Consider the following 20,190-nt stretch of genomic DNA (forward strand, 5'->3'; position numbering starts at 1 on the left):
TTGCATTGGGGTACATAAGCTTTAATTAACACTAGAGATGAGCGAACACTAAAATGTTCGAGGTTCGAAATTCGATTCGAACAGCCGCTCAATGTTCGTGTGTTCGAACGGGTTTCGAACCCCATTATAGTCTATGGGGAACAGATACTCGTTAAGGGGGAAACCCAAATCCGTGTCTGGAGGGTCACCAAGTCCACTATGACACCCCAGGAAATGATGCCAACACCTCTGGAATGACACTGGGACAGCAGGGGAAGCATGTCTGGGGGCATCTAACACACCAAAGACCCTCTATTACCCCAACATCACAGCCTAACAACTACACACTTTACACACTCAATACCACCTCTCTGACAGTAGGAAAACACCTTGAAACATGTGTATTTGGCACTTGCAGTGAGGAGAGCTTGTCACCAGCAGTGAATTTGGCCCTTGTAGTAAGTTGAGGTTGGCACCAACATTTGTTTTGAAAATCAGGGTGGATTGAGCCTCTAACCAGCAGAGTTTGGGCAAATTCATGGTGGAGGGAGCCTCTAAACACCCCAGTTTGGGCAAATTCATGGTGGAGGGAGCCTCTAAAAACCCCAGTTTGGACCAATTCATGGTGGAGGGAGCCTCTAACCAGCCCAGTTTGGGCAAATTCATGGTGGAGGGAGCCTCTAAAAAACCCAGTTTGGACCAATTCATGGTGGAGGGAGCCTCTAACCAGCCCAGTTTGGGCAAATTCATGGTGGAGGGAGCCTCTAACCAGCCCAGTTTGGACCAATTAATGGTGGAGGGAGCCTCTAACCAGCCCAGTTTGGACCAATTAATGGTGGAGGGAGCCTCTAACCAGCCCAGTTTGAACCAATTCATGGTGGAGGGAGCCTCTAAACAGCCCAGTTTGGGCAAATTCATGGTGGAGGGAGCCTCTAAAAAACCCAGTTTGGACCAATTCATGGTGGAGGGAGCCTCTAACCAGCCCAGTTTGGACCAATTAATGGTGGAGGGAGCCTCTAACCAGCCCAGTTTGGACCAATTCATGGTGGAGGGAGCCTCTAAACAGCCAAGTTTTGGGAAATTCATGGTGGAGGGAGCCTCTAACCAGCCCAGTTTGGACCAATTCATGGTGGAGGGAGCCTCTAAACAGCCAAGTTTTGGGAAATTCATGGTGGAGGGAGCCTCTAACCAGCCCAGTTTGGACCAATTCATGGTGGAGGGAGCCTCTAAAAAACCCAGTTTGGACCAATTCATGGTGGAGGGAGCCTCTAAACAGCCCAGTTTGGGCAAATTCATGGTGGAGGGAGCCTCTAACCAGCCCAGTTTGGACCAATTAATGGTGGAGGGAGCCTCTAAACAGCCCAGTTTGGGCAAATTCATGGTGGAGGGAGCCTCTAACCAGCCCAGTTTGGACCAATTCATGGTGGAGGGAGCCTCTAACCAGCCCAGTTTGGGCAAATTCATGGTGGAGGGAGCCTCTAAAAAACCCAGTTTGGACCAATTCATGGTGGAGGGAGCCTCTAACCAGCCCAGTTTGGGCAAATTCATGGTGGAGGGAGCCTCTAACCAGCCCAGTTTGGACCAATTAATGGTGGAGGGAGCCTCTAACCAGCCCAGTTTGGACCAATTCATGGTGGAGGGAGCCTCTAACCAGCCCAGTTTGGACCAATTAATGGTGGAGGGAGCCTCTAAACAGCCAAGTTTTGGGAAATTCATGGTGGAGGGAGCCTCTAACCAGCCCAGTTTGGACCAATTCATGGTGGAGGGAGCCTCTAAACAGCCCAGTTTGGGCAAATTCATGGTGGAGGGAGCCTCTAAAAAACCCAGTTTGGACCAATTCATGGTGGAGGGAGCCTCTAATTAGCCCAGTTTGGACCAATTAATTGTGGAGGGAGCCTCTAACCAGCCCAGTTTGGACCAATTAATGGTGGAGGGAGCCTCTAAACAGCCCAGTTTGGGCAAATTCATGGTGGAGGGAGCCTCTAACCAGCCCAGTTTGGACCAATTAATGGTGGAGGGAGCCTCTAACCAGCCCAGTTTGGACCAATTAATGGTGGAGGGAGCCTCTAACCACCCCAGTTTGGACCAATTCATGGTGGAGGGAGCCTCTAACCAGCCCAGTTTGGACCAATTCATGGTGGAGGGAGCCTCTAAAAAACCCAGTTTGGACCAATTCATGGTGGAGGGAGCCTCTAAACAGCCCAGTTTGGGCAAATTCATGGTGGAGGGAGCCTCTAAAAAACCCAGTTTGGACCAATTCATGGTGGAGGGAGCCTCTAACCAGCCCAGTTTGGACCAATTAATGGTGGAGGGAGCCTCTAAACAGCCAAGTTTGGACCAATTCATGGTGGAGGGAGCCTCTAAAAACCCCAGTTTGGACCAATTCATGGTGGAGGGAGCCTCTAACCAGCCCAGTTTGGACCAATTAATGGTGGAGGGAGCCTCTAACCAGCCCAGTTTGGACCAATTAATGGTGGAGGGAGCCTCTAACCACCCCAGTTTGGACCAATTCATGGTGGAGGGAGCCTCTAAACAGCCAAGTTTGGACCAATTCATGGTGAAGGGAGCCTCTAAAAACCCGTTTGGACCAATTCATGGTGGAGGGAGCCTCTAACCAGCCCAGTTTGGGCAAATTCATGGTGGAGGGAGCCTCTAAACAGCCCAGTTTGGGCAAATTCATGGTGGAGGGAGCCTCTAACCAGCCCAGTTTGGACCAATTAATGGTGGAGGGAGCCTCTAACCAGCCCAGTTTGGACCAATTAATGGTGGAGGGAGCCTCTAACCACCCCAGTTTGGACCAATTCATGGTGGAGGGAGCCTCTAAACAGCCAAGTTTGGACCAATTCATGGTGGAGGGAGCCTCTAAAAACCCCAGTTTGGACCAATTCATGGTGGAGGGAGCCTCTAACCAGCCCAGTTTGGACCAATTAATGGTGGAGGGAGCCTCTAAACAGCCAAGTTTTGGGAAATTCATGGTGGAGGGAGCCTCTAACCAGCCCAGTTTGGACCAATTCATGGTGGAGGGAGCCTCTAAAAAACCCAGTTTGGACCAATTCATGGTGGAGGGAGCCTCTAACCAGCCCAGTTTGGACCAATTCATGGTGGAGGGAGCCTCTAAACAGCCCAGTTTGGGCAAATTCATGGTGGAGGGAGCCTCTAAAAAACCCAGTTTGGACCAATTCATGGTGGAGGGAGCCTCTAATTAGCCCAGTTTGGACCAATTAATTGTGGAGGGAGCCTCTAACCAGCCCAGTTTGGACCAATTAATGGTGGAGGGAGCCTCTAAACAGCCCAGTTTGGGCAAATTCATGGTGGAGGGAGCCTCTAACCAGCCCAGTTTGGACCAATTAATGGTGGAGGGAGCCTCTAACCAGCCCAGTTTGGACCAATTAATGGTGGAGGGAGCCTCTAACCACCCCAGTTTGGACCAATTCATGGTGGAGGGAGCCTCTAACCAGCCCAGTTTGGACCAATTCATGGTGGAGGGAGCCTCTAAAAAACCCAGTTTGGACCAATTCATGGTGGAGGGAGCCTCTAAACAGCCCAGTTTGGGCAAATTCATGGTGGAGGGAGCCTCTAAAAAACCCAGTTTGGACCAATTCATGGTGGAGGGAGCCTCTAACCAGCCCAGTTTGGACCAATTAATGGTGGAGGGAGCCTCTAAACAGCCAAGTTTGGACCAATTCATGGTGGAGGGAGCCTCTAAAAACCCCAGTTTGGACCAATTCATGGTGGAGGGAGCCTCTAACCAGCCCAGTTTGGACCAATTAATGGTGGAGGGAGCCTCTAACCAGCCCAGTTTGGACCAATTAATGGTGGAGGGAGCCTCTAACCACCCCAGTTTGGACCAATTCATGGTGGAGGGAGCCTCTAAACAGCCAAGTTTGGACCAATTCATGGTGAAGGGAGCCTCTAAAAACCCGTTTGGACCAATTCATGGTGGAGGGAGCCTCTAACCAGCCCAGTTTGGGCAAATTCATGGTGGAGGGAGCCTCTAAACAGCCCAGTTTGGGCAAATTCATGGTGGAGGGAGCCTCTAACCAGCCCAGTTTGGACCAATTAATGGTGGAGGGAGCCTCTAACCAGCCCAGTTTGGACCAATTAATGGTGGAGGGAGCCTCTAACCACCCCAGTTTGGACCAATTCATGGTGGAGGGAGCCTCTAAACAGCCAAGTTTGGACCAATTCATGGTGGAGGGAGCCTCTAAAAACCCCAGTTTGGACCAATTCATGGTGGAGGGAGCCTCTAACCAGCCCAGTTTGGACCAATTAATGGTGGAGGGAGCCTCTAAACAGCCAAGTTTTGGGAAATTCATGGTGGAGGGAGCCTCTAACCAGCCCAGTTTGGACCAATTCATGGTGGAGGGAGCCTCTAAAAAACCCAGTTTGGACCAATTCATGGTGGAGGGAGCCTCTAAACAGCCCAGTTTGGGCAAATTCATGGTGGAGGGAGCCTCTAACCAGCCCAGTTTGGACCAATTAATGGTGGAGGGAGCCTCTAAACAGCCCAGTTTGGGCAAATTCATGGTGGAGGGAGCCTCTAACCAGCCCAGTTTGGACCAATTCATGGTGGAGGGAGCCTCTAACCAGCCCAGTTTGGGCAAATTCATGGTGGAGGGAGCCTCTAAAAAACCCAGTTTGGACCAATTCATGGTGGAGGGAGCCTCTAACCAGCCCAGTTTGGGCAAATTCATGGTGGAGGGAGCCTCTAACCAGCCCAGTTTGGACCAATTAATGGTGGAGGGAGCCTCTAACCAGCCCAGTTTGGACCAATTCATGGTGGAGGGAGCCTCTAACCAGCCCAGTTTGGACCAATTAATGGTGGAGGGAGCCTCTAAACAGCCAAGTTTTGGGAAATTCATGGTGGAGGGAGCCTCTAACCAGCCCAGTTTGGACCAATTCATGGTGGAGGGAGCCTCTAAACAGCCCAGTTTGGGCAAATTCATGGTGGAGGGAGCCTCTAAAAAACCCAGTTTGGACCAATTCATGGTGGAGGGAGCCTCTAATTAGCCCAGTTTGGACCAATTAATTGTGGAGGGAGCCTCTAACCAGCCCAGTTTGGACCAATTAATGGTGGAGGGAGCCTCTAAACAGCCCAGTTTGGGCAAATTCATGGTGGAGGGAGCCTCTAACCAGCCCAGTTTGGACCAATTAATGGTGGAGGGAGCCTCTAACCAGCCCAGTTTGGACCAATTAATGGTGGAGGGAGCCTCTAACCACCCCAGTTTGGACCAATTCATGGTGGAGGGAGCCTCTAACCAGCCCAGTTTGGACCAATTCATGGTGGAGGGAGCCTCTAAAAAACCCAGTTTGGACCAATTCATGGTGGAGGGAGCCTCTAAACAGCCCAGTTTGGGCAAATTCATGGTGGAGGGAGCCTCTAAAAAACCCAGTTTGGACCAATTCATGGTGGAGGGAGCCTCTAACCAGCCCAGTTTGGACCAATTAATGGTGGAGGGAGCCTCTAAACAGCCAAGTTTGGACCAATTCATGGTGGAGGGAGCCTCTAAAAACCCCAGTTTGGACCAATTCATGGTGGAGGGAGCCTCTAACCAGCCCAGTTTGGACCAATTAATGGTGGAGGGAGCCTCTAACCAGCCCAGTTTGGACCAATTAATGGTGGAGGGAGCCTCTAACCACCCCAGTTTGGACCAATTCATGGTGGAGGGAGCCTCTAAACAGCCAAGTTTGGACCAATTCATGGTGAAGGGAGCCTCTAAAAACCCGTTTGGACCAATTCATGGTGGAGGGAGCCTCTAACCAGCCCAGTTTGGGCAAATTCATGGTGGAGGGAGCCTCTAAACAGCCCAGTTTGGGCAAATTCATGGTGGAGGGAGCCTCTAACCAGCCCAGTTTGGACCAATTAATGGTGGAGGGAGCCTCTAACCAGCCCAGTTTGGACCAATTAATGGTGGAGGGAGCCTCTAACCACCCCAGTTTGGACCAATTCATGGTGGAGGGAGCCTCTAAACAGCCAAGTTTGGACCAATTCATGGTGGAGGGAGCCTCTAAAAACCCCAGTTTGGACCAATTCATGGTGGAGGGAGCCTCTAACCAGCCCAGTTTGGACCAATTAATGGTGGAGGGAGCCTCTAAACAGCCAAGTTTTGGGAAATTCATGGTGGAGGGAGCCTCTAACCAGCCCAGTTTGGACCAATTCATGGTGGAGGGAGCCTCTAAACAGCCCAGTTTGGGCAAATTCATGGTGGAGGGAGCCTCTAAAAAACCCAGTTTGGACCAATTCATGGTGGAGGGAGCCTCTAATTAGCCCAGTTTGGACCAATTAATTGTGGAGGGAGCCTCTAACCAGCCCAGTTTGGACCAATTAATGGTGGAGGGAGCCTCTAAACAGCCCAGTTTGGGCAAATTCATGGTGGAGGGAGCCTCTAACCAGCCCAGTTTGGACCAATTAATGGTGGAGGGAGCCTCTAACCAGCCCAGTTTGGACCAATTAATGGTGGAGGGAGCCTCTAACCACCCCAGTTTGGACCAATTCATGGTGGAGGGAGCCTCTAACCAGCCCAGTTTGGACCAATTCATGGTGGAGGGAGCCTCTAACCAGCCCAGTTTGGACCAATTAATGGTGGAGGGAGCCTCTAACCACCCCAGTTTGGACCAATTCATGGTGGAGGGAGCCTCTAAAAAACCCAGTTTGGACCAATTCATGGTGGAGGGAGCCTCTAAACAGCCCAGTTTGGGCAAATTCATGGTGGAGGGAGCCTCTAAACAGCCCAGTTTGGGCAAATTCATGGTGGAGGGAGCCTCTAACCAGCCCAGTTTGGACCAATTAATGGTGGAGGGAGCCTCTAACCAGCCCAGTTTGGACCAATTCATGGTGGAGGGAGCCTCTAAACAGCCCAGTTTGGGCAAATTCATGGTGGAAGGAGCCTCTAACCAGCAGAGTTGTGGGAAAGCAGGGTGGAGGGAGCCTCTAACCAGCAGAGTTGGTGGAAATCAGGGTGGAGGGAGCCTCTAACCAGCAGAGTTGGGGGAAATCATGTTGGAGGGAGCCTAGTATTAGCAGAATTGTGCAACGCTTATGGTGGATGAGTATGAGGATGCGGAGGAATTGGAGAGGTTGAGTACAGACATGGAGTTTCATGTTGGGGTGCTTTACACAGGTGGGCACAAAAATGAAGGCTCTATCCAGTGGTGGTTCATTTTTATCAAAGTGAGCCGGTCGGCACTCTCAGCTGACAGACGGGTGCGCTTGTCAGTGATGATGCCACCGGCTGCACTGAACACCCTCTCAGATAGGACGCTGGCGGCAGGACAGGACAGCACCTCCAAGGCATATAGGGCAAGTTCAAGCCACAGGTCCAACTTCGACACCCAATACGTGTAGGGCGCAGAGGGGTCGGAGAGGACAGGGCTGTGGTCGGAAAGGTATTCCCGCAACATGCGCCTATACTTCTCACGCCTGGTGACACTAGGACCCTCCGTGGCGGCACTTTGGCGAGGGGGTGCCATCAAGGTGTCCCAGACCTTAGACAGTGTGCCCCTCGTTTGTGTGGACCGGTGAGAACTTGGTTGCCTACTGGAGGAACTGCCCTCCCTGCCGCCACTGTCACATGCTGGAAACATCTCCATCATATTCTGCACCAATTGCCTGTGGCAAGCATTGATGCGATTGGCCCTCCCCTCTACCGGAATAAAAGACGAGATGTTGTTTTTATACCGGGGGTCAAGGATAGCAAAGATCCAGTACTGGTTGTCCTCCATGATTTTGACAATACGCTTGTCGGTTGTAAAGCACCCCAACATGAACTCAGCCATGTCTGCCACAGTGTTAGTTGGCATGACTCCTCTGGCCCCACCGGAAAGTTCAATCTCCATTTCCTCCTCATCCTCCATGTCTACCCATCCGCGCTGCAACAATGGGACGATTCGAAGTTGCCCGGAAGCCTCCTGTATCACCATCACATCATCGGACAACTCTTCTTCCTCCTCCTCCTCCTCCTCCTCCTCCTCCATTAAACGCAGTGAAGCGGACAGATGTGTGGACCTACTCTCCAGCTGTGACGGATCGGATGCTATCCCTAACTCCTCTGTGTGATCTGAGTTATCCCTGATGTCAATCAGGGATTCTCTCAGAACACACAAGAGCGGGATTGTAAGGCTCACCATCGCATCCTCAGAGCTCACCCTCCTTGTGGACTCCTCAAAGACCCGTAGGATGTCACAAAGGTCTCTCATCCATGGCCACTCATGGATGTGAAACTGAGGCAGCTGACTTTGTGGCACCCTAGGGTTTTGTAGCTGGTATTCCATCAAAGGTCTCTGCTGCTCAACCACTCTATTCAACATCTGAAACGTTGAGTTCCAGCGTGTGGGGACGTCGCACAAAAGCCGGTGTTGTGGCACATGCAGGCGTTGCTGGAGAGATTTTAAGCTAGCAGCGGCTACTGTCGACTTGCGAAAGTGGGCGCACATGCGCCGCACTTTCACCAGTAGCTCTGGAACATTGGGGTAGCTCTTTAGGAAACGTTGCACCACTAGGTTGAAGACGTGGGCCAGGCATGGAACATGTTGGAGTCCGGCAAGCTCCAGAGCTGCTACCAGGTTCCGGCCGTTATCACAAACGACCATGCCTGGGCCCAGGTGCAGCGGCTCAAACCATATTGCCGTCTCATCGAGGAGGGCATCCCTCACCTCGGAGGCAGTGTGCTGTCTGTCCCCCAAGCTGATCAGCTTCAGCACAGCCTGCTGACGTCTACCAACGCCAGTGCTGCAACGTTTCCAACTCGTAGCTGGGGTCAATCTAACAGCGGAGGAGGAGGCGGTGGCGGAGGAGGAGGCGGAGGAGGAGGCGGTAGAGGAGGAGGAGGAGGGGGGTGTTCTTCTCGTGTCCCTGCCAGGAATGTTAGGCGGGGAGACGAGGTACACCGGGCCAGTTTGGGAAGCAGTCCCAGCCTCAACTACATTTACCCAGTGTGCCGTCAGTGAAATGTAGCGTCCCTGTCCGCATGCACTTGTCCACGCGTCGGTGGTCAAGTGGACCTTTGTGCAAAGCGCGGAACTAAGGGCCCGCCTGATGTTGAGTGACACGTGCTGGTGCAAGGCGGGGACGGCACACCGGGAGAAGTAGTGACGGCTAGGGACGGCATAGCGAGGTGCCGCAGTTGCCATCAGGTCCAGGAAGGCGGGAGTTTCAACAAGCCGGAACGCCAACATCTCCTGGGCCAGCAGTTTAGCGATGTTGGCGTTCAAGGCTTGCGCGTGTGGGTGGTTAGCAGTGTATTTCTGCCGCCGCTCCAATGTCTGAGAGATGGTGGGTTGTTGTAAAGAAACGCCTGATGGTGCCTTTGATGGTGCAGGAGAAGGAGATAAGACAGGACCAGGGGAGGATGAGGTAGAAGTCAACAAAGTGGCGGAGGCAGATGAAGTGGTGTCCTGGCTCGTCCTCTGGAGTGCATCGCCAGCACAGTCAGCAGTGGCAGTGGCAGAGGCAGAGGCAGAGGCAGTGGCAGTGGCGTGAACGGCAGGCGGCCTTTGTCCTGCCGTTGCTGCCTGCCACTGATTCCAGTGCTTGGATTCCAAATGACGGCGCATTGAAGTGGTGGACAGGTTGCTCTTCTCAGAGCCCCTAATCAATTTCGAGAGGCAAATTGTGCAGACAACACTATATCTGTCCTCGGCGCATTCCTTGAAAAAACTCCACACCTTCGAGAAACGTGCCCTCGAGGTGGGAGTTTTTCGGGGCTGGGTACGAACTGGAACATCTTGGGAGATTCCGGGTGTGGCCTGGCTTCGCCTAAGCTGCTGACCTCTGCCTCTGCCTCTAGCTACCCTTTTTGGTGCTGCACCTGCCTCAACATCCACACTACTTTCCCCGCTTGACATCCCCCCTGTCCAGGTCGGGTCAGTGTCCTCATCATCCACCACTTCCTCTTCCAACTCCTGTCTCATCTCCTCCTCCCGCACAATGCGCCAGTCAACTGGATGCCCTGACGGCAACTGCGTCACATCATCGTCGATGAGGGTGGGTTGCTGGTCATCCACCACCAAATCGAACGGAGATGGAGGAGACTCTAGTGTTTGAGCATCTGGACACAGATGCTCCTCTGTTAGGTTCGTGGAATCGTGACGTGGAGAGGCAGGTTGAGGGACAATGAAAGGAGCGGAGAACAGCTCTGGGGAGCAGGGACAGTTTGGGTTATTGTTCTGTAAAGCTTCGGAATTTTGGGAGGAAGGAAGACAAGACTGTTGGGTAATAGGAGGAGAGGAGGCAGAGTCTGACTGGCTGCTGGACAATGTGCTGTAAGCGTTCTCTGACAGCCATTGCAAGACCTGTTCCTGGTTCTCGGGCCTACTAAGGTTTGTACCCTGCAGTTTAGTTAATGTGGCAAGCAACCCTGGCACTGTGGAGTGGCGCAATGCTTGCTGCCCCACAGGAGTAGGCACGGGACGCCCTGTGGCTTCACTGCTACCTTGCTCCCCAGAACCATTCCCCCGACCTCGCCCACGGCCTCGTCCACGTCCCTTTCCGGGAGCCTTGCGCATTTTGAATTCCTAGTTAGAAATTGGCACTGTATACCAGTAGTAAAAATTGTGGGTGCACGTAACCCCAATATATTCTTTGAATTCCCAGTCAGACACTGGCACTATATGGCAGTAGCAAGAAATGAGGGTATTTGTATTCCCAATATACTCTTTGAATTCCCAGTCAGACAATGGCACTGTATACCAGTAGTAAAAATTGTGGGTGCACGTAACCCCAATATATTCTTTGAATTCCCAGTCAGACACTGGCACTATATGGCAGTAGCAAGAAATGAGGGTATTTGTATTCCCAATATACTCTTTGAATTCCCAGTCAGACAATGGCACTGTATACCAGTAGTAAAAATTGTGGGTGCACGTAACCCCAATATATTCTTTGAATTACCAGTCAGAAACTGGCACTATATGGCAGTAGCAAGAAATGAGGGTATTTATAACCCCAATATATTCTTTGAATTCCCAGTCAGACAATGGCACTGTATACCAGTAGTAAAAATTGTGGGTGCACGTAACCCCAATATATTCTTTGAATTACCAGTCAGAAACTGGCACTATATGGCAGTAGCAAGAAATGAGGGTATTTGTATTCCCAATATACTCTTTGAATTCCCAGTCAGACAATGGCACTGTATACCAGTAGTAAAAATTGTGGGTGCACGTAACCCCAATATATTCTTTGAATTACCAGTCAGAAACTGGCACTATATGGCAGTAGCAAGAAATGAGGGTATTTATAACCCCAATATATTCTTTGAATTCCCAGTCAGACAATGGCACTGTATACCAGTAGTAAAAATTGTGGGTGCACGTAACCCCAATATATTCTTTGAATTCCCAGTCAGAAACTGGCACTATATGGCAGTAGCAAGAAATGAGGGTATTTGTATTCCCAATATACTCTTTGAATTCCCAGTCAGACAATGGCACTGTATACCAGTAGTAAAAATTGTGGGTGCACGTAACCCCAATATATTCTTTGAATTACCAGTCAGAAACTGGCACTATATGGCAGTAGCAAGAAATGAGGGTATTTATAACCCCAATATATTCTTTGAATTCCCAGTCAGACAATGGCACTGTATACCAGTAGTAAAAATTGTGGGTGCACGTAACCCCAATATATTCTTTGAATTCCCAGTCAGAAACTGGCACTATATGGCAGTAGCAAGAAATGAGGGTATTTGTATTCCCAATATATTCTTTGAATTCCCAGTCAGACAATGGCACTGTATACCAGTAGTAAAAATTGTGGGTGCACGTAACCCCAATATATTCTTTGAATTACCAGTCAGAAACTGGCACTATATGGCAGTAGCAAGAAATGAGGGTATTTATAACCCCAATATATTCTTTGAATTCCCAGTCAGACAATGGCACTGTATACCAGTAGTAAAAATTGTGGGTGCACGTAACCCCAATATATTCTTTGAATTCCCAGTCAGACACTGGCACTATATGGCAGTAGCAAGAAATGAGGGTATTTGTATTCCCAATATACTCTTTGAATTCCCAGTCAGACAATGGCACTGTATACCAGTAGTAAAAATTGTGGGTGCACGTAACCCCAATATATTCTTTGAATTACCAGTCAGAAACTGGCACTATATGGCAGTAGCAAGAAATGAGGGTATTTATAACCCCAATATATTCTTTGAATTCCCAGTCAGACAATGGCACTGTATACCAGTAGTAAAAATTGTGGGTGCACGTAACCCCAATATATTCTTTGAATTCCCAGTCAGAAACTGGCACTATATGGCAGTAGCAAGAAATGAGGGTATTTGTATTCCCAATATACTCTTTGAATTCCCAGTCAGACAATGGCACTGTATACCAGTAGTAAAAATTGTGGGTGCACGTAACCCCAATATATTCTTTGAATTACCAGTCAGAAACTGGCACTATATGGCAGTAGCAAGAAATGAGGGTATTTATAACCCCAATATATTCTTTGAATTCCCAGTCAGACAATGGCACTGTATACCAGTAGTAAAAATTGTGGGTGCACGTAACCCCAATATATTCTTTGAATTCCCAGTCAGAAACTGGCACTATATGGCAGTAGCAAGAAATGAGGGTATTTGTATTCCCAATATACTCTTTGAATTCCCAGTCAGACAATGGCACTGTATACCAGTAGTAAAAATTGTGGGTGCACGTAACCCCAATATATTCTTTGAATTACCAGTCAGAAACTGGCACTATATGGCAGTAGCAAGAAATGAGGGTATTTATAACCCCAATATATTCTTTGAATTCCCAGTCAGACAATGGCACTGTATACCAGTAGTAAAAATTGTGGGTGCACGTAACCCCAATATATTCTTTGAATTCCCAGTCAGAAACTGGCACTATATGGCAGTAGCAAGAAATGAGGGTATTTGTATTCCCAATATATTCTTTGAATTCCCAGTCAGACAATGGCACTGTATACCAGTAGTAAAAATTGTGGGTGCACGTAACCCCAATATATTCTTTGAATTACCAGTCAGAAACTGGCACTATATGGCAGTAGCAAGAAATGAGGGTATTTATAACCCCAATATATTCTTTGAATTCCCAGTCAGACAATGGCACTGTATACCAGTAGTAAAAATTGTGGGTGCACGTAACCCCAATATATTCTTTGAATTACCAGTCAGAAACTGGCACTATATGGCAGTAGCAAGAAATGAGGGTATTTGTATTCCCAATATATTCTTTGAATTCCCAGTCAGACAATGGCACTGTATACCAGTAGTAAAAATTGTGGGTGTATATAGCCCCAATTCTATTGCTAGGGGACTTGCAGGGTATTTCTGGGGTGAAGGTGGGGGGGCACACCGTTGGAACGGGTATCGGGGTATATATCGGGTATACGGGAATACACTGACAGTGTATTCCATTCAGGATCCTGGGAAAGCTGGGTTGCGGCGATTGAGCCCGTCAGTGCCACGTTACACTGACAAGCTTCTCCCTGGAATTTAGCTCTTACAAGAGCTGTTGGTTGTCTTCTCCTTCCTATCCTAGCCTGTCCCTGCCTACCCAGAATCTAAGCCCTAGCTAGCTGGACGGAAACCTCCGTCCTCGGTGAATTGCAAGCTCAGAATGACGCGAAGCTGGGCGGCGCTGTTCTTTTAAATTAGAGGTCACATGTTTTCGGCAGCCAATGTGTTTTGCCTACTTTTTTCAACGTCACCGGTGTCGTAGTTCCTGTCCCACCTACCCTGCGCTGTTATTGGAGCAAAAAAGGCGCCAGGGAAGGTGGGAGGGGAATCGAGTAATGGCGCACTTTACCACGCGGTGTTCGATTCGATTCGAACATGCCGAACAGCCTAATATCCGATCGAACATGAGTTCGATAGAACACTGTTCGCTCATCTCTAATTAACACCTCCGACCTCTGTTATAGTAGTAATTATATATATATATATATATATATATATATATATATATATATATGTATATATTCAATGCTACATTACTGCCTTACCGAGGCCTTATACACAATAGCTTCTTTATAAGACAGTCCGTCTCTTGCTGAAGATGCAACCCATCTTTTCCCCAATCAAATCAACAATATCAAATTGTTGGACAGTCCCCTCGAGATCTGCGGGTTCAGCCAACATTTTACTAATGCATATGGACACTAGAATGGGAATTTCCTCTGACGTATCATACTACAGCAGATGAGATAGAAGGTTACATCTTACCAGTCATAGCCAATGTCAAAAGAGGTTTCAATAACCGGAGCGATCAGTTTTGCCGCTGTCATGATATATTTTTCAGCCAATTCTTTCCTAATAGGTGGGAAACACAAGAGAGGAAATAGTGGTCAAGCAATAGCATAGGGTCATTTATTAACCCATCTATGCCAGTTTTCTGGTGTAGATGGGAGCGATTGTAGTGTATTACCAATTTTTGCACCAAGAATATACGACATGATTTATTCTGTGTCTTGCGGTTTTATATACCGCTAGCTTTCCCATTATATAAGGGCTTTAATGTGCCCTGGGGCTGGAAATTTCGGTGCTGTTACCAATCTCTGCCCACTGTCAGAAGGGTGTTCCTGACAGTCTAGCTGGGCTGTGAAGACCCCCCCAGTACTCGTCCATAGCCCTGTACTGTCAGAGGGGGCGTTCCTTACCACCCAGCCATGACTCAAAGCTGTGAAGAACGCCCCCCTGACTGTACTCGTCCACAGACTGGGGGGGAGGGGGTGTTCCCGTCTGTCTGAAAATCACTAAACGGAGTCTGTACATACCTGTAATAGCAGCTGCCTATAAAAGGAGAAGATGGGAAATAAGAAATCCTAACCTACATGGCGTAAGACAATCGGAATAGGATTGGTTACCTTTCTCGTTCCATTTGATGGAGACTGTCATTTTTAATAGCTTCTATCAATAAATTTGTATGAGGATCATCCTATTAAAAAAAACAAAAGAAAAAACGTATTACTTACTCATTGAGTTTGTAATGGTAATTATAGGGATCATACTTAAAGGGGTTGTCCGGGATTAACTTCAAAACTAAACCCCCTTCCCCCGCCTAATTTCTAATTTACTTTTATTTAAAAAAATGTATAATCACCCATGAATACATAGCAGGAAGCTAAACCAAGTAAACAAATGCAGAAGATGCCAGGAGCTCCTTCAAATCCCTTAAAACACTGGTAAAAAGAATATGGATGTACTTTTTTAACCCATTAATAGCACTGAGAGACTTAAAAAGATTGTTTGCCCAGAAAACCCTTTTATGGCTAGTTCACACTGAGTTTTTTGACAGCAGATTTTGACGCGGAATCCGCCTCAAAATTCGCCTCCAAAAACTGCTCCCATTGCTAGCTAGTAGCGGAAAAAAGAAGCGACATGCCCTATCTTGTCACGGATTCTGCGGCTGATTCAGCCACAGCGTCTGTGGCTCGAGACACGCTCCTGTTTAGGCCCATTTGGCATATGGCTAGCCGCGCAAAAGTTTGCACGGCGGAAACCATTTTCCGCAGTGTGAACATACCCTTAAGGGCTCATTCTCTACACATGAATCCGTTATAACATGTCACCACAAGTCAGTTTGTGAAATTTCTGTAAGATCTGCCCTGCTAAAATGAAAGTTCTATTCTTGTAACACGGAAGCATCTAGGAACAAGGGATCAGACACTCATTGCCAGACCACGTAACCTTATAGAGAGGTATACAACACATGCTACAGTATGTGAAGCATAAAAATTGCCTGTTCCCTGCCTCTGGAAGTGACACCAGCACATGCACTGCTTGTCAGGTGTTTCATGAAATGGGTTTCCATGATCAAGCAGCTGTACACAGGATCACCATGCATAATGCCGAGCTTTCACTGAAGCATTGTAAAGATGGCTGACTCTGCAGCAGTGGAAACTACTTCCTTGGAGTGATGCATTTCACTTTTTTTTTCAACTGCTGGATGAATGTAGAATCATGGGAAGAATATGTAAATCTGTCTCCCATGATGTTAATATAGGGAGACAGTGCCTCAGTCATGCGGCCCACTAGGGGGCGCTCCCTTTAACATCAAGCCCGACCTTCCCAGAGGCCTTTGCTGCAATGATATGGGATTTTACCAAGTCAAAGAAGACTACCTACTGGAATGGGTGACGCAATGGTAGGGGTGGGATAATGATCTGAAGCAAGGACCATAAAGACACATGATAAATCTGGAGTGCAGGAATTGTGCGGCTAGCCACAGCACTGACCTCTTCTGGGATAAACCAGACCCTCTCATCCAGCATCACAGCCTGACCCCATAAACACGCCTTTGTGTGGAATGAACCCAAATTCCAGTCATACCAGGTTAAAGAATGATAAATAAAGTCCTGACAACGCCATGCTGCCCTGTGCACAAGTAGTGCACTGTCATACAGGATTCCTGTGGTATTTGGCAGTAAAGGGAAACTGCACTATGGCGCAAGGCATACGACACAACTTACACTAGGTGAAATATACTTGTCTTCATCATCAATTCCCAGGGGAGCCGCTATTAATTTCTGAAAAGCCTTTTTCATTTTGTCTCGGTCGCCGACAGCAAAGTAACAAAGGATTAAATTGAATCCAGCTTTCAGATTGGGAGACTCGCTCATGATGTGCTCAAAGGAGTTGTTGGCGTCGGCGTACTGACCGGTCTTGATAAATGTCACTCCGATATTCTGCATTATCTTTATCCTGTATGAACCAGTGTGACAGACATATTATTGTTTTCCTATAACACCCGGGAATATTTTATCAGGTGTATTACTTATGGCTGATGGATCTCAAGTTTTTCTTTACATATAATCTCTAGAGATGAGCAAACACTGTTCGGAACAGCTGTTCCGAACAGCATGCTCCCATAGAAATGAATGGAATAGACCGGCACGCGGGGGGTTAAGCGGCCGGCCGCCGGCAAAGTCTGCGTGCCAGGTGCTTCCATTCATTTCTATGGGTGCGTGCTGTTCGGATTGGCTGATCCGAACAGTGTTCGCTCATCTCTAATAATCTCCACTTCATGAGTTATGGAAATGTACCTAGCACAGCATAGCTGCAAATAATAGAAACTCAGCCATGAAGGAGCATGGAGATTTATTCCATCTATCTATCTATCTATCTATCTATCTATCTATCTATCTATCTATCTATCTCTCTCTCTCACTAACCTCATTTCCTTGTGGGCACCTGGGATTTGATCCAAAGCCATACGATAAAATTTGATGGCTTTGGAGTAGTTCTTCTGTTTTAGATAAATGTTTGCCATGTTCACTTTTAAGCGACCTGAAAGAAGGGAAAAAAAAAATCATATTTAGCCTTTATATTATGTTTTCTATCATTCACTGTATGATATTTTAAAGGGGTCTGCTACTTTCAGACGAATATTGACAAACAAATGTACAATAAAAAGATATACAATGTTGCAATATACTTTCTGTATCAATTCCTCACAGTTTCCTAGATCTCTGCTTGCTGTCATTCATTCTGTTACTTCTAGAGGATAAAACTCTGACTATGGTCATGTGATTTACGGTCCATTGTCATGTGATGTACACAGATGCCGCTCATTATAGTCACAGCACAGTAATCAGATATCTGCCTGGTAATCAGTTGTGCACTCATCACATGACATTCCCTCCCAACTAGGCCCATTCATTTGGGCCTAATCCGGAGCGGAATGCCGCGACTAGATGCTGATGCACTGCACCGGCATCCAGCCAATTTTTTGGACCGGATTCTGAGGTGGCCTCCACGTCAAAATCCGGTCCAAAAAACCCTTAGTTTTGCCAAATGTTTAGATACAGTATAAAGCAGGCAAGGATGTATAAGGGAACCAGCTTTCTTTTCTGCTTTTCCTCCTTCCTGTCCACGCCCCGGCCTTTGGCTCACAATACTGCATGTGTGCACCCAGCTTTATAGAGGGAAGCCATTTTTATTTCTTGCCTACCCAATATAAAAATATAACTTCCTGTGGCTTCTTATCATTGCAAATAAGTGTTATCCATATTAAGAAACATATTTACTGAAAATATAGAGCTTAGTCAGCTTTACCTCATCCTGTAACCTACAATCCAAGTGTCCTTCAGTTTGGGCAGTATCGACCTTCGCATGCAAAACAGGCCGTACCCTGTATCAAGCACATTCCTGTGGCTGAAACACCTAGTGGTTCCAAGCCGAGCAAACACTACTAACTGTGTCTTTTCCTGGCGTGAAGACCCAATTTGGCCCTGCAGCCCCCTTATTTACACAGTCTGCAATTCTGAGAAATATCTTTCTGCAACGTACAGAGTTAGCAAAGCTGAAGCTTATGTGGGGCACGGAAGCATAAAGATAATGCAGTAAGTTTATCTACAGTTCTATGGAAAGTCAGATATAAAGTAAGGATGTAGAACAAGATAAGATGTCACTGAATGCCAGATGACAAACATAGTTCTGCTACATCTCCGAAACACCTTTCAGTAATATATACATTTACCAAGTGAAGGAGTCGTAGTGACACTCAAGTTATTTCACATGCTGTAATGTCAAGGAGCTTTATGACTTAGATTGGTACATCATAGTTATGACTGATTCTGGCCTGGTCCTGTCAGGTTTCTGGGCTACCTCATACTCAGTGTTACATTACTGGGTAACACAGCATTTGGGTTGATCCGTTTTCCCCCAACTCTCCCGTGTTTACAGGTATTACCTTCACTATGGGCGATGACTTTGCCATTACAATGATCTACCTGCTCAGGAGGCTGAGGGCCTTCGGAGTCCAGGGGCCACTTCTTAGGGCCTTCTTCAACTCTGTGGTTGCCTCAGCCATCTTTTTCGGTGTGGCCTGCTGGGGGAGCAGTATATCAACCAGGGACAGAAATATACTTGACAGGCTGATCAGGAGGGCCAGCTCTGTCCTGGGGAGCCCCTTGGACCCAGTACAGGTGGTGGGTGACAGAAGGATACTGTCTGTGGTGACCTCCATGCAGGAGAACAAATCCCACCCCATGTATGGGACCTTGATAGGACTTGGCAGCACTGTAAGTGACCGTCTGCTTCACCCCAAGTGTGAGAAGGAGCTATCACAGGTCCTTCCTTCCTACCACAATCAGGCTGTATAATCTACATCAGACCAAGCGAAGATCACTCCGCAAAGAGAACTAAGTGACCCTGAAGTCTTCCTTCTTTCTTTCCTCTCTTCCTTAGCTGCTATGGACTCCTAGTATATCTTCTCTTCTCAGCTTATGTGTGTCCTGTAATATACTACTGTGTATTATCCTGTATCTGTATTACTATGCTGCTGTAACATACTGAAATTTCCCCACTGTGGGACTATTAAAGGACTATCTTATTTTATCTTATCTTATTTTATCTAGTCTGCCAGCCCACATAATACAGGAAATAGCTCCTTTAAAAGGAACCTGTCACGTTTACCATATTGCCTTCAGATCACGCTGGGTATGGAGTAGGAGCAGCTGAGCAGATTGATATATAGTGTTAAGGGAAAAAAATTGATATAACTCATTCTGAACTTCAGTCACGTGGGCGGAGCCTACGTCAGTATTCATGCTCACTCAGGAAAGGCTACTATTGAGTAGGACCTACCTCTAAATATGTCTGTCCTTAATGTTTCTCTGCACATGTCCATATATGTGGGTCAATAGATGACCAGCTTTTCAAACCAACATGGTTTTGTGATACTCTGCAACAAGACATCTAACCTATATGACTGTATGTAAGGCTTGCAGTCTATCAAGGGGTTTGCAATCATGCCATGATATTGTAATGGATATTCAAGCCCAGGAAACATTGGACACATCTTTATATGCTCAGCTACTTCTGTTCTATAACAAACATTTGTAATGCGCTTTTCTCAAACAAGGGAGTTAAAGCACAGGGAAGGTTCCAGAGTAGGGGGGGTCAGATGCTGCCGTACCTCCCCAACACCCACAAGAGTCAGAATCCAATTTACCCATCAATACATTTTCTTCATGTGGGAGGAAAGAGCAGTGCCAGGGTAAAACACACAAACACGGGGAGAACATACAAACTCCATGGAGATATTGTCTTTGGTCGGACTAGCCCAGGAGCCAAGTGATTTAAGGCAACAGTGCTAACCACTGCGCCACCATCCAATCCATAGCATAGACAGAGCAGCTGTCGCAAAGTGAACCTGTTGTCACCATCCAGTTTATAACATGGTGCGTGTGGGACTGGACTGCATGTTCAAGACCACAAGTTCGCTTTGCAACAGCTG

At 47.7% G+C, this 20,190-nt stretch overlaps 1 protein-coding gene across 1 annotated transcript in view; it reads right to left on the reverse strand.

Moving 5' to 3' along the window:
- IFT88 (intraflagellar transport 88) overlaps positions 1–20,190 on the reverse strand; it is a 61,562-nt gene that overhangs the window by 21,903 nt on the left and 19,469 nt on the right. Inside the window, exons 11-14 of the mRNA XM_075266061.1 lie at positions 17,123–17,237; positions 16,421–16,652; positions 14,816–14,886; positions 14,175–14,261 (exon numbers count right to left, since the gene is read on the reverse strand). Coding sequence (XP_075122162.1) covers positions 14,175–14,261; positions 14,816–14,886; positions 16,421–16,652; positions 17,123–17,237 — 505 coding nt within the window. The remainder of the gene's footprint in view (positions 1–14,174; positions 14,262–14,815; positions 14,887–16,420; positions 16,653–17,122; positions 17,238–20,190) is intronic.

This window comes from Leptodactylus fuscus, chromosome 2, assembly GCF_031893055.1.
Source record: "Leptodactylus fuscus isolate aLepFus1 chromosome 2, aLepFus1.hap2, whole genome shotgun sequence".
In the NCBI taxonomy this organism is placed as follows: domain Eukaryota; kingdom Metazoa; phylum Chordata; class Amphibia; order Anura; family Leptodactylidae; genus Leptodactylus; species Leptodactylus fuscus.